This window comes from Globicephala melas, chromosome 6, assembly GCF_963455315.2.
Source record: "Globicephala melas chromosome 6, mGloMel1.2, whole genome shotgun sequence".
In the NCBI taxonomy this organism is placed as follows: Eukaryota; Metazoa; Chordata; class Mammalia; order Artiodactyla; family Delphinidae; genus Globicephala; species Globicephala melas.
The window spans coordinates 65,036,641-65,050,962 of NC_083319.1; the positions used below are offsets into that span (position 1 = coordinate 65,036,641).

Here is a 14,322-nt window from a genome sequence, read left to right on the forward strand (position 1 = left end):
GAATTCTATCAAACATTGAGAGAAGAGCTAACACATATCCTTCTCAAACTCTTCCAAAATATAGCACAGGGAGGAACACTCCCAAACTCATTCTGCGAACCCACCATCACCCTGATACCAAAACCAGACAAAGATGTCACTGAAAAAGAAAACTACAGGCCAGTGTCCCTGATGAACATAGATGCAAAAATCCTCAACAAACAGAATTCGACAGCACATTAAAGGGATCATACACCACGATCAAGTGGGGTTTATCCTAGGAATGTAAGGATTCTTCAATATACGCAAAGCAATCAGTGTGATGCACCATATTAACAAACTGAAGGATAAAATCCATATGATCATTTCAATAGACACAAAAAAAGCTTTTGACAAAATTCAACACCCATTTATGATAAAAACCCTCCAGAAAGTAAGCATAGAGGGAACTTACCTCAACATAATACAGGCCATTTATGACAAGCCCATAGCTACCATCGTTCTCAGTAGTGAAAAACTGAAACCATTGCCACTAAGATCAGGAACAAGTCAAGGTTGCCCACTCTCGCCACTCTTACTCAACATAGTTTTGGAAGTTTAGCCACAGGAGTCAGAGAAGAAAAAGAAATAAAAGGAATCCAAATCAGAAAAGAAGAAGTAAAGCTGTCACTGTTTGCAGATGACATGATACTATACATAGAGAATCCTAAAGATGCTACCAGAAAACTACTAGAGCTAATCAATAAATTTAGTAATGTAGCAGGATACAAAATTAATGCACACAAATCTCTTTCATTCCTATGCACTAATGATGACAAATCTGAAAGAGAAATTAAGGAAACACTCCCATTTACCACTGCAACAAAAAGAATAAATTACCTAGGAATAAACCTACCTAAGGAGACAAAAGACCTGTCTGCAGAAAACTGTAAGACACTGATGGAAGAAATTAAAGATGATATAAACAGATGGAGAGATATACCATGTTCTTGGATTGGAAGAATCAACATTGTGAAAATGACTATACTACCCAAAGCAATCTATAGGTTCAGTGCAATCCCTATCAAACTACCAATGGCATTTTTCACAGAACTAGAACAAAAGATTTCACAATTTGTATGGAAACACAAAAGACCCCGAATAGCCAAAGCAATCTTGAGAAAGAAAAATAGAGCTGGAGGAATCAGAATCCCAGACTTCAGACTATATTACAAAGCTGCAGTAATGAAGACAGTATATGGTACTGGTACAAAAACAGAAATATAGATCAATGAAACAGGATATAATGCCCAGAGATAAACCCATGCACATATGGTTACCTTATCTTTGATAAATGAGAGAAGAATATACAATGGAGAAAAGACAGCCTCTTCAATAAGTGGTGCTGGGAACACTGGACAGCTACATGTAAAAGAATGAAATTAGAACACTCCCTAAGACCATACAGAAAAATAAACTCAAAATGGATTAGAGACCTAAATGTAAGGCCAGTCACTATAAAACTCTTAGAGGAAAACATAGCTAGAACACTCTGTGACATAAATCACAGGAAGATCCTTTTTGGCCAACCTCCTAGAGAAATGGTAATAAAAACAAAAAGAAACAAATGGGATGTAATGAAACTTAAAAGCTTTTGCACAACAAAGAAAACTAAACAAGACAAAAAGAACAACCCTCAGAATGGGAGAAAATATTTGCAAATGAAGCAACTGACAAAGGATTAATCTCCAAAATATACAAGCAGCTCATGCAGCTCACTATTAATAAAACAAACAACCGAATCCAAAAATGGGCAGAAATCCCAAATAGATGTTTCTCCAGAGAAGATATACAGATTGCCAACAAACACATGAAGGTATGATCAACATCACTAATCATTAGAGAAATGCAAATCAAAAGTACAATGAGATATCACCTCACACCGGTCAGAATGGCTATCATCAAAAAATCTACAAACAGTATATGCTGGAGAGGGTGTGGAGAAAGGGGAACCCTCTTGTACTGTTGGGGGGAATGTAGACTGATACAGCCACTATGGAGAACAGTATGGAGGTTCCTTAAAAAACTAAAAACAGGACTACCATATGACCCAGCAATCCCAGTACTGGGCATATACCCTGAGAAAACCATAATTCAAAAAGAGTCATGTACCACAATGTTCATTGCAGCACTGTTTACAATAGCCAGGATGTGGAAGCAACCTAAGTGTCCATCAACAGATGAATGGATAAAGAAGATATGGTACATATATACAATGGAATATTACTCTGCCATAAAAAGAAACAGCATTGAGTTATTTGCAGTGAGGTGGATGTACCTAGAGACTGTCCTACAGAGTGAAGTAAGTCAGAAAGAGAAAAACAAATACCGTATGCTGATGCATATATACGGAATCTTAAAAAAATAAAGTGGTTCTGAAGAACCTAGGGACAGGACAGGAATAAAGACGCAGATGTAGAGAATGGACTTGAGGACATGGAGAGGGGGAAGGGTAAGCTGGGACGAAGTGAGAGAGTGGCATGGACATATATACAGTACCAAATGTAAAATAGATAGCTAGTTGGAAGCAGCCGCATGGCACAGGGAGATCAGCTCCGTGATTTGTGACCACATAGAGGGGTGGGTTAGGGAGGGTGGGAAGGAGACGCAAGAGGGAGGAGAAATGGGGATAAATTTATATGTGTAGCTGATTTACTTTGTTATACAGCAGAAACTAACACAACATTGTTAAGCAATTATACTCCAATAAAGATGTTAAAAAAAAGACAAATACTGTATGATATCATTTATAGGTGGTATTTAAAAATTAAAGAAAACCCCAAGCTCATAGATACAGAGAATATATTGGTGGTTGTCAGAGGCAGGGGGTGGGTGGAGGTAGATGAAATGGGTGAAGGGGGTCAAAAGGTACACACTTCCAGTTATAAAATAAGTCCTGGGTATGTAATATACAGCGTGGCAACTATAGTTAATAATGTACTGTATTGCATTTTTGAAAGTTGCTAAGAGAGTAGATCTTAAAAGTTCTCATCACAAGAAAAAAATTATAACTATGTATGGTGATGGATGTTAACTAGAATTATGTGGTGATCATTTTGCAATATGTATAAATATTAAATCATTATGTTGTACACCTGAAACTAATATAATATGTCAATTATACCACAATAAAAAATAATAAAAATCTTTAAAATGACTTCTCTAGGAATTTCATTATTGTGGGTTCTTGGGCAACTTATGTCATTTTTCTGAGCCCCCGTTTTCTTTCCTAGGTATGGAAATAATAGGTTACTGTTGAGATTTATTAGTGGGCAGAGGGTATGGGGGAGAGGAGTTTCTTACAGACTCACAGCTTCCGAATGAAACTAAGTTGTACTAATGTGGGTGATTGAGATGGGAAAATGCCACAAGGTTTTCACTTTTGCGGTGGTTATTAAAATTATTTGAGCACAATAATACAGATGTGCAAAGTAGGACAAGAGGTCATGAAGCTATTCAGATATCTCATTGGCCCCAATAGTGACGATAGAGCAAGAAAATCTTTTAGAGCAATGAGGGTGGGAGAGAATAAGGAAAAGCAATGTAACTTTCTCTAGCCAAAAGTTACTGGATACCTAGGACGAAGCAGTAGGCTTTCTAGGGTTCAAGACCTAAAGGTGTTTGACTGATCCTGCCAGATTTCTTAGGAGTAGGGGTCTTAAGCAGGGGTCCTTACAAACTGAGAAATCAAGGAATCCATGTAGTTGGATAGGGAGAAATTATATTTTTATTTTTATTAACCCCTAACTCATGTTAAGCATTTCCTTCAGTTATGAAGGGCTTGGCCCAGCCTGTCGTCCTTTTAAAAGCAAGCTATAGTAGGATTAGCAGTACTTTTGAATTTATCACCAATAGAAATTGCAGACACATACCATACTTCAGTTACTGCAAATATATTGAAATATTGTTTATACTTGTCATTACTTTGAAATGGTTATTAGACTTGTGAGTACAACTTGTTATTTAATGTGTTATTAAAGAAGTAACGTAGATTACAGCATCACAAATTGGTTGTTATATATTTATTTTTATACTTTGATTCTTTTTGTTATCTTGTGTATTTTATTTTATGCATGTAATTACATTATTTTGAAAAGGCTGTGCCAGATTGCCAAAGAGGGTCATGGTGTAAAAATGGTGAAAGACCTTTTAGAGGCTGAGACATGCTGTAGGAGGGCATCAGGGAAGACATGGAGGATGACACAGAGAGGAGGTTCTAAGACAACTGGTTGAGCATAAGACCTAAAAGAATGAAGACTTGTTTTGGAAAGGAGGGAGATACCATTTTGTTGCTGTTGCATGTTATAGTGCATATGTTGAAGCTTAAATGAGAAAACAACCTCATGGTTGTTTTTCACAGCTAGAGGATATGTTTTTCACAGCTCTGTGGGTAGCTCTGGAAATCAAATAAGGCCCAGTAAGGCTAAAAGAGGGACATTAATAGACGGAATTGGTTGTACAGGTGATGAAAGACCTAGGAATTCAAACAGGGAATGATGAGGCCACCTAGAGATTAGTTACATCAGGAAGCCACCAGCACCTCTAGGCCAGAGGACCAATGGGAGGAGATGATGTTACCAGAGTCCAGAAGTTGGAGCTGTCTGGTGGGAGGGAGAACCATGGTAGGGGCTGTTCAGTCAGGTTGGGATGTTGGAATGAAGGATAGGCAGCTGGAACCTGAAAAGAGATGCAGCTACTGCCAGAGACACTGCTGGAAGTAGAGTCATTTAACAATGGAGCATGGGAATTACAGTTCCTATGATATAATAGAGTAGAGCAAAAGAAGGGGGTTCAGAAATGGATCAAATGGACAAATAATTGACACTCCACACTTTTTGCTCTTCAGCATTCATTATCACTCTTCTGCTCATGTGTAACTCCCATGCAGTAATATCTTGTTCCTGTGTAATCTTGCAAGGCAACTCAAATATCCTCTATACAAAGATGCTCTCACCCACTCCACAATGGGAGACACAAAGCCTTATTAGTCCATCGTTTCTATCTCACAGATGATATGTATCCTCACCATCAGAATCTTACAATTTTGTGTCTCATGAATTAAATTGAGACCAATAGTACCAACATTCTTCATATAACGCCAGAGATGAGGAGCAAAGAAAAAAATCACGAATATATACATATAACAGATATGCAGAGCTACTGCAGTTCTTATTCTTAGAACTGGTCCTAGGGTTATAAGCTGATATTTTTGGGCCTCTCACTGCTGTGGCCTCTCCTGCTGCGGAGCACAGGCTCCGGACGCACAGGCTAAGCGGCCATGGCTCATGGGCCCAGCTGCTCCGCGGCATGTGGGATCTTCCCGGACCGGGGCACGAACCCTTGTCCCCTGTGTCGGCAGGCGGACTCTCAACCACTGCGCCACCAGGGAAGCCCTATAAGCTGATATTTTTCACTTCACTTCTGTCACAACTGATTCCTGTTCCCCTTACCCTCTGCCAGCATTTTCCTTGGTGGAGTGACCGCATTTCATTCTTGAAAAGTTTGATTCCTTAATGGTGCCACCTCTATTGGATCTCTGTAGATATGGATATACTGAGAATCATACCGTTGAATCCCCAGGTTTCCATGGTCTCCTCTGCCTCACTATCCCCTTGGTAATCAGGATCGGTCACCCCAGCCAGTCTTGGTAATCAAGACTCTGGTAACATCATCTTTCTTTGCCTTTTGTTTCACTGGCACAAGGAACCCAAAACTAGCCTAGAGGTAGTCTCAGCTTCTGATATAATGGATTTAAAAAAATGTTTTTTACTGTGGTAAAAAATATATAACATTTACAATTTTAACCATTTTAAGTGAACAATTCAGTTATATTTATATTCACACGCCAGTATCTATTTTCAAAAATTTTTATCATCCCATACAGAAACTGTACCTGTTAAGCAATAACTCCCCCATCATCCTTCCCCTATCCCCACCCCCTGCTAATCTCTAATCTACTTTATATTTCTATGCATTTGCATATTCTAGATAGATACCTTATATAAGTGGCACCGTAGAGTATTTGTCCTTTGTGTTTGTTTTGTTTCATTTGGCATGTTTCCAAAGTTAATCCATGTTGCAGTATGTATCAATGTGGGTCATTTTTGTGTCACCTGGTAGAAGTATTCACCCTTTGTAAATTAAGATCTCTTCTAAAATATCAAAGCCCAAAGTTGCATGTTTGGGTGGGTGGGGGGGAACCCGGTGAGTGGGTTGGTAGATGGTAAGGTTATTAGAGGCTGTGTTAATAGAGAGAGGCCACTTCCACTTCCATCCTTTATTTCCTGGATCTGTGTATGCGGGATATAGTAAATGCTAGTCTCCAGTTCAGAGCTTGTACCTTGCGCATTGGGAAAGGCTCGGGGAAGTTTACAGTGTGTACTTGTGGTGGTGCCTCAAGGAGTCAGGGAGTCTGGGAACTGATGGGAGGGTATGACTTCATGTTTTAGAGACTTAAGTAAGGATTCTGCTCACCAGACTTGGAGTTTTTCTGTTTTTTTGTCAGTTTGGTTTTTTTGGTTTGTTTGTTTTTGTTGCTGTTGTTTAGACCAAATAATGCTTTAGAATCGCTTCTCCAATATGGTGGCCATTAGCCACATGTATCTTTTGAGCACTTGAAATGTGACTAGTCTGAATTAAGATGTGATACAAATACACACTGGATTTCATAAACTTGGTACAAAAAGGTGTAAAATATCTAAAAAAAGTAAAATAGCTCACTAATAATTTTTCATGTTGATTTTATGTTGAAATAAAGAATCTTGGATATATTGGGTTAAATGTTAAAATTAATTTCACATATTTATTTTTACTTTTCAAAATATTGCTACTAGAAAATTTAAAATTACACAAAATTTAAAATTTCTTGCCTTATATGTCTACTGCATAGCACTGCTTTAGAAGACTGCCCATCTCTTTAATTCCCAGGTACACAAGGATCAATTAGATACCACCACAAATACCTGGAGGTCAAATGCTATGATTACTGTTGTGCTCCAGCCATCCATTATAGAAACTGTGCTCACCTTGTCTCTACTGGTTAATTGCTACCACTTGGCCTTTGCTACTCTGGAATTTCACCATTTTGATTGAGGTTGGCGAGTCCATCTCAATTATGACATATCCCACCATTATCTTTACCATCTACTATTATCTCTGGTATATAGAGGTTAGCTGCTAGAGCTTTCTAAGGGTGCTTTTGTTGGCCAGTGTATGTTAGAGCACTTTAATTAGGAAAATAATGTCCTTTGGGCTCTCAAAGAGGATGCAGTTGGCGAAAGGGGAGGTTTTGGTTTGCTCGTAAAAAAAGCACTCCCATCTTCTTTTATTTTATTTTATTTTTTAAATATTTATTTATTTATTTGGCTGCGCCGGGTCTTAATTGCGGCACACAGGATCTTCATTGCCACATGGGGGATCTTCACTGTGGCATGCGAAATCTTTTTTTAAATTAACTAATTAATTAATTAATTTTTATTTTTGGCTGTGCTGGGTCTTCATTGCTGTGTGCGGGCTTTCGCTAGTTGCGGTGAGCGGGGGCTACTCTTCGTTGCGGTGCGTGGGCTTCTCATTGTCGCGGCTTCTCTTGATGCGGAGCTGGGCTCTAGGCACGCAGGCTTCAGTAGCTGTGGCACGTGGGCTCAGTAGTTGTGGCTCGTGGGCTCTAGAGCTCAGGCTCAGTAGTTGTGGCTCACGGGCTTAGTTGCTTTGCGGCATATGGGATCTTCCTGGGCCAGGGCTCGAACCCGTGTCCCCTGCATTGGCAGGTGGATTCTTAACCACTGCGCCACCAGGGAAACCCCCATGAGGGATCTTTAGTTGCGGCATGTGAGCTCTTTTAGTTGCAGCATGTGGGATCTAGTTCCCTGACCAGGGATTGAACCCAGGCCCCTTGCATTGGGAGCGTAGAGTCTTAGCCACTGGACCACAAGGGAAGCCACCACTCCCATCTTCTTAAGTCTGCATATTATATCAGGAAAGTACCGGCATTTTGACTTTATTAAGTGATGCAGGCTGATGTTGAATTCAATTTACAGTCACCCATTCCGAGCAAACTGTTACAGCTAGCTTATTAAATCCAAATCAAGCCTATATATGTTCTGCGGGTTCCTTCTATTACAAGATTAGCAAGATTTGGCAGTCCTTTTGCTATAGATGCTATCTTCTCCCAGAGAAGACTGCATTTCTCCCCTTGTGGCTTACTGAGGTCTGAGTCTATCGATGGCAACAAAGAGGTGAAAGTGGTTCTTGCACATCTTGTTGCAAGACAGCTATTTCAGTTGTGGTCCTCACTAAGTCTTAAAGCAAGGGAAGGTCAAGTAGCTCAGACAGGGAGAAGAGGCTGCTGTTGTTGGGAGAAGGGGTGTTCAGAGGAGATTGGAAGTTTACAGTTTTCAGGATTGTCTAATTCCAAAAGTCCTCATCCATCGCCTTCCTTTCTACCTAATGCCCAGCTGATATATACCATCTTAACATTAGAAACTTGTTGAGGCTCTTTATTCAACTTGTATTTTAATTCTGCATTCCCCATAATTAGATTTTCCATCTGGTCTTTAGCCTTGTCTGCCATGGGGCTATGAGAAATAAGAGATTCTTTAAAGTCAACGTAGAAACTCTCTGGCTTTCTGACTGTCTTGAGCTGAGATTCTAGAACCCTGGGATTACCTTTTCATTTTTGTAAATTCTCTAGCATAGTTAGATTTAGCCTTCCCATGCCATGGGTCTTGTAGTAAACAAAACTGCCATGTTGGTCAAGTGCAGTTGCTACTTCATTTCCCAAAGGCTTGAACTCAACTGGCACTTTATTTTAAACAATTGCACATGATAATGTAAATAATTGTGATCCCACTGGAGGCCATGGATCACTGCAAAAGTATCTCATTTCTACCTGCAAAAAGGTCTTCATTGTATTTAGGCTCATATAGGTTTACCACAAAATATCAGAAACCCATCTTGAGGCTATTTCTGATACCAAGAGTAATATCATTTGGTGTCCAAGTGGAATTGATTACACAAGTACCAGAAGAGGTAAAAAGACAAATAGGGGATGTTAAGGTAACCCAGAGGGTAGCAACATTAGGAAGTTGCTTTCATTCCTAAGGTAAAAAAAGCTAGCTATCCAGAAGGATTTGCAGCCACAGGGAAGACAGATGCTGCTCAGGGTAGATCTAGAGAGGGACAAATACCCTGGCTTCTCCTTTCCTGTCCTCACATATACCACAAGTGCCTCTCATTGATCCAAACTCCCAAGAAGCCAGTGGGCAGGGAAGTCTGGCACATGTAGTTCCTAGAATATGGAGTAGAGCTGGAGAAGGATGGGGGAGGGGGTGTCTGAGGGCAAACAGGTAAATGACTGGCACAACTGGGAATGCCCAAATGTTACCAACTTTATTCCTGGGCAGGGAGGGATGGCGTGATTCTGAAATAAACGGAGTTATCTTGAAGATGTAATAAAGGTTTTATGTTTTTTTCCATTAACTTATTGAAAGATATTTGTAAATTCTTATTTTGTGAGTATAAGTGTGCTGAAGACATTTACTTTTCTAACATTTATAAAAATGGAAATTTTTTTTTTATATATGTTAAAAAGAGTGTAACTCCTGCTGCACTCTACATATTAACTGCTACTTAACGGTAATTTCTGATGTTGCCCTTTAGAAATCCTTTTTGTCTTTTCTTATATGGTAATTGGACCATCTATTTCTAGCCTGATATAGTAGCTTGATGCTTTCCCGTATGATATCTTCCTAGCATTCTCTCTCATCCATCATTTCTTTCTCTCCCTCCAGCAAGAAGTAATTTTGCTTTTCTTTGAACTATCATAACATTTTTACCTCTTTCGTAAAACTAATCCCTTATGACTTTCTATAGCATTTCATTACTTGAGATCAGGGGCTCTATAATGTTTGTTTTTATATCTTTCACTGTACTTGACATGTAGCAAGTATTTAATATCATTTAATGAATCATTGATTAGATCATAGGATTTCGGAGTGGGAAGGGACTTTATAAATCATCTGGTTCTAACTCTCTGACCTGTCTCCTGTCACACTACTTCATGGAAGGATATTAGATAAATTAAATCTAGTTATTAACTATCTGGTTATCTAAATAGTAGATAAATTAGATATTCGTTCATTAAAATCCCTGTAAAACAGGCACTTTTATTACTTTATGCTCTATGAGTAATGTCATAATCCAGATAAATAATATAGACAATATTTACCAGAATTTGATACTATTTGCTGCTTTTTTTAAGGCATTTTATTTTATTTTTTTTAGTTTATTTTTTTGGCTGCACTGTGTGGCATGTGGGACATTAGCTCCCTGACCAGGGTTCGAACCTGTGCCCCCTGCATTGGGAGTGCGGAGTCTTAACCACTGGACTGCCAGGGAAGTTCACCATTTGCTTCTTGATTTCAATTAGGGTTTAGGAGTAGAGGAGAGAATGAATTTTTTTTTTTTTTTTCCGGTATGTGGGCCTCTCACTGTTGTGGCCTCTCCCGTTGCGGAACACAGGGTCCGGACGCGCAGGCTCAGCGGCTATGGCCCACGGGCCCAGCCGTTCTGCGGCATGTGGGATCTTTCCGGACCGGAGCACGAACCCATGTTCCCTGCCTCGGCAGGCGGACTCTCAACCACTGCGCCACGAGGGAAGCCCAAGAATGAATTTTTAAGTTCTTACTGTATGTCATGCATTTTTTTCACTTCTTAGGTATGACTTTTTCTGATTAAAACCTGTGATTTCTCTTTACTTTTAATAAGACGTGCATATAAGAATTAAAAAAATTTTTTCTCTAGTGGATTCTCTAAAATAAGAAAATTAATGAATGTTGTTTGCTGAGTAAGGCTAGTGCTTCTTTTCCAGTCTTTTATAAAGTATAAATGTGTAAATTCTTGTCTTATAAATATTATAGAAACAAATTTCTCTAAGAAAATGTTTGAGTGCATGATCTCATAATCTTGGAGACATATTTTTATATTGGTTCATGATATCAGAAGTCTGTTTTTAGCTGGCAAGCTACGAGAGCCAGATTGCCAAGCTACGATCCGAGGTTGAAAAAGGAGAGGCATTGCGACAAAGTCTGGAATATGACCTGGCTGTTGCTAGAAAGGAAGCTGGACTCGGAAGGCGGGCTGCTGAAGAAAGATTAGCGGAGGCACATAGGATCCAAGAAAAACTCTGTGGTAAAACTATTTCTATTTCTTTCCATGTTTGTAATGTCATTGTATATCATTGCTCCCTGTTGTGTATGCATTCCATATAGGATCAGAGGTAGGGTTTTGATTTCTTTGACTGGCCTTTGATGGACAGACTTTGCTGTGTGTGTATGTCTTCTGGCAATTATGTGAATGTTCAGTTACTTTACCTTACATTATTTTTTTTGTACAAGTATAGAAAAATGGTTTGAAAATTCTGTTAATCACTTTTTAGAGCACTTGTTTCATGAATAATCAGCAGAATCATATAGAGATTTTAAAAAAATTCATAGGCCTCCTATCACATGTAATCTGAAACAGAATCTCTAGCTTGAGAAAATCTGTATGTTCAAGAAGCACTGCAGGTGATTTGTTGATTAGCTAGGTTTAGGAACCACAGAGTATAATATATATAAAGAAGTGTGCCTAGAAAAGTGTATGACTTATAACCAGCACCTGGGTCATGAAATGGAAAATTACCAGAAGTCCTCCACATAGATAACTGCTATCCTGATTTTTAATAGCAATAATTAATTTTGCCTCTTTTTCGTACTTTATATGAAAGGAATCATATAGTATGTACTCTTTTGTATCTGGCTTCTTTTCTTCAACTTTGTGCTTGTGAGTTCGTTCCTATTGTCATATGAACTTCATATTGATGTTTAGTATTATATAGTGTGAACATACCACACTTATATTCATCCATTTCTATTGGTAGTGGGTAGTGTCTGTTTTTTGTTTATTAAGAATAGTGTTGCCCTGAACATTCTTATACTCAGCAGGTTTTAATGAAGAGAACACTGAACGTGAATTCTGAAGATTTAGATTTAGGTCCTGATTCTGCCACTTACTGATACTTGAACCTAGGTTGTTTTAAGGATGAAATGAGAAAATAAAAGTGCTTTGTTAACTGCATGGGGCCAAGAGAATGTCCCGTTATAATATTATAAAGGTTACAATCCCTAGTCTTGGCCTGGCCATTGGTCAAAAATACTTTTGATTACCTTTGGCATTTAATTACTAAACTACTATCTGGAACTTAGGATTATAAGACTTGAAAGGCACTAGATGTACAAGTTAATGACTTTTATTTAATTATGAGGAAGTTGAAGTCCAGGGAAGATGGGAAGTTACTTGCCCGAAGTCAAATGATTTCAAGACACTTTACAGAGGAACATAGAAGAATGGCCGTTAATCATATGAAAAATGCTTACCTTCATTTGTCATCAGAGAAATGCAAACTAAAACCACAGTGACTGTCACTGCATACCCATCTGATGGCTCTCATTGAAAGGACTGTCAATACCAAATGTTAGTTAGGTTGTAGAGGAACTGGAACTCTTATACTTTGTTAGTGAGAAAGTGAAATGGTACAAATACTTTGGAAAAAAACTTGGCAATTTCTTTTAAAATAAACATATATTTATCCAGTGACCCAGAAGTTTCACTCTTTGGTAGTTTCTCTGAGAAACATTTGTCCACAAAAGACTTGTATAAGAATTTCATAGCAGCTCTATTCATGGCAGCCCCAAATTGGAGAGAAACCCCAAATGTCCATTGACAGAAGAATGAAGAAACAATTTTTGTATATTCACTCAATGAAATATTACTAAGCAATAAAAATGAACCAAACTACTGATACATTCAATAACATGAGTGAATCTCAAAAACATTATGCTGAGTGAAACTTTACACAGAAGAGGACTTCCTGTATGATTCCATTATATGAAATTCTAGGACAGAAAAAACTAGTCGTTGGTGAAAAAAAAATCAGAACCGCGGTTACCTCTAGGATGGGTTGGCAGTGAGGACTAACTAGGAAAAGTAGGGGGAAACTTTTCTGATTGAAGGAAATTTTCTGTATTTTGATAGGGGTTTTGGTTACATGAGTGTATGCATTTGTCAAGTCTCTTTGAATGGAGCACTTAAGATTTGTCCATTTCACTATATGTAAATTTTACCTGCAAAAAAAATTGAATTCTGTATTATTGATATGAATGCTTAATTATTCAGCAGTGAAATGTACTTTTATTTGCAACTTGTTTTGAAATGCATAAAAAAGTATGGTCTGATGGATGAAATAAATGAGTGGATGCATGGATAGATGGATGAATGTGTGGTAAAGAAAATACATACGGCAAAATGTTAACAATCATAGAGTCTAGTCTGGGCTTTACAGGTGTTCATTTTACAATACTTTAAACTTTATATGTATGATAAAATATTGAGGGTAGAATAAAAAACAGCCTGATGGAGTTATGGGATATTAAAAGAGATAATCTCATAATGATTGAGAGAGGAGACAAGATAACAGAGAAAATTTTCGAAGCTGGAAAATGAATGGATGAGGGATAACTGACTTAGCAGACCTGAGACATCAGAATCCTAAGCCAGGGGTTGGGAAAGCTGGCACACAACTTGCTAGATAATCAAAGGCTTATGAACTGGAAGCACCAGCTACCTTTGGAATTAGGAATTGGAATAGCAGAAGTAAAATAAAGAGGGTTAGATGAAATCTGTTTGCTCTAGAGGCACTTAGGTTCTTAGATCCCCTTCCCAAGAGTATGATATTCTGGGATTGCTCCCACTTCCTAGTGTAATTCGGGGGGCTTAATATCTGGAGATGATAAAATACAGGGTCTCCAGACTGGCAAAAACAGGAAGATAACATACTCAATGTTAAATATTGAGGAACTATTCCTTCCAGCTTCCTTTTTTCTATTGAGTTTCCCAAAAGCTAGCACTGAGATTTCTACACTTCACGTGGGAGCTTGGAAAACTCTTCCATGGGTCATCTGACCAAGCCAAGAGGAAAAACCTAATGATGCTGATGTTGGGGATTTCCTAATAAATGGCCTACTTTTATCAGACCACAGTTATCAAGTTTCATCCTGAAGCTCAGAATCTAGGTAGTGGTTATGTGGATGTATAAAAGGTATGTCACCCTTATAGTTACACTTAATTGGGAGCAGGCAGCCAAGAATTAGCAGATACTCATGGAAAGCCTCTAAAATGGAGAGAAAAAAATAATTTGGAAGAATCAGAAACTCTGCAAGGAGAAGATTTAACAAATAAGCATTATTAATATCCTCAGAGCTGAAAAAG

The 14,322-nt window shown here is 38.4% G+C and overlaps 1 protein-coding gene across 9 annotated transcripts in view; it reads left to right on the top strand.

Moving 5' to 3' along the window:
- The window catches only part of CCDC171 (coiled-coil domain containing 171), a 362,751-nt gene that overhangs the window by 23,925 nt on the left and 324,504 nt on the right, over positions 1–14,322 (top strand). For all 9 annotated transcript variants that reach the window (XM_060300955.1, XM_030840654.2, XM_060300958.1 and 6 more), the window contains one exon: positions 11,031–11,205. In XM_060300955.1, the coding sequence (XP_060156938.1) occupies positions 11,031–11,205 (175 nt within the window). The remainder of the gene's footprint in view (positions 1–11,030; positions 11,206–14,322) is intronic.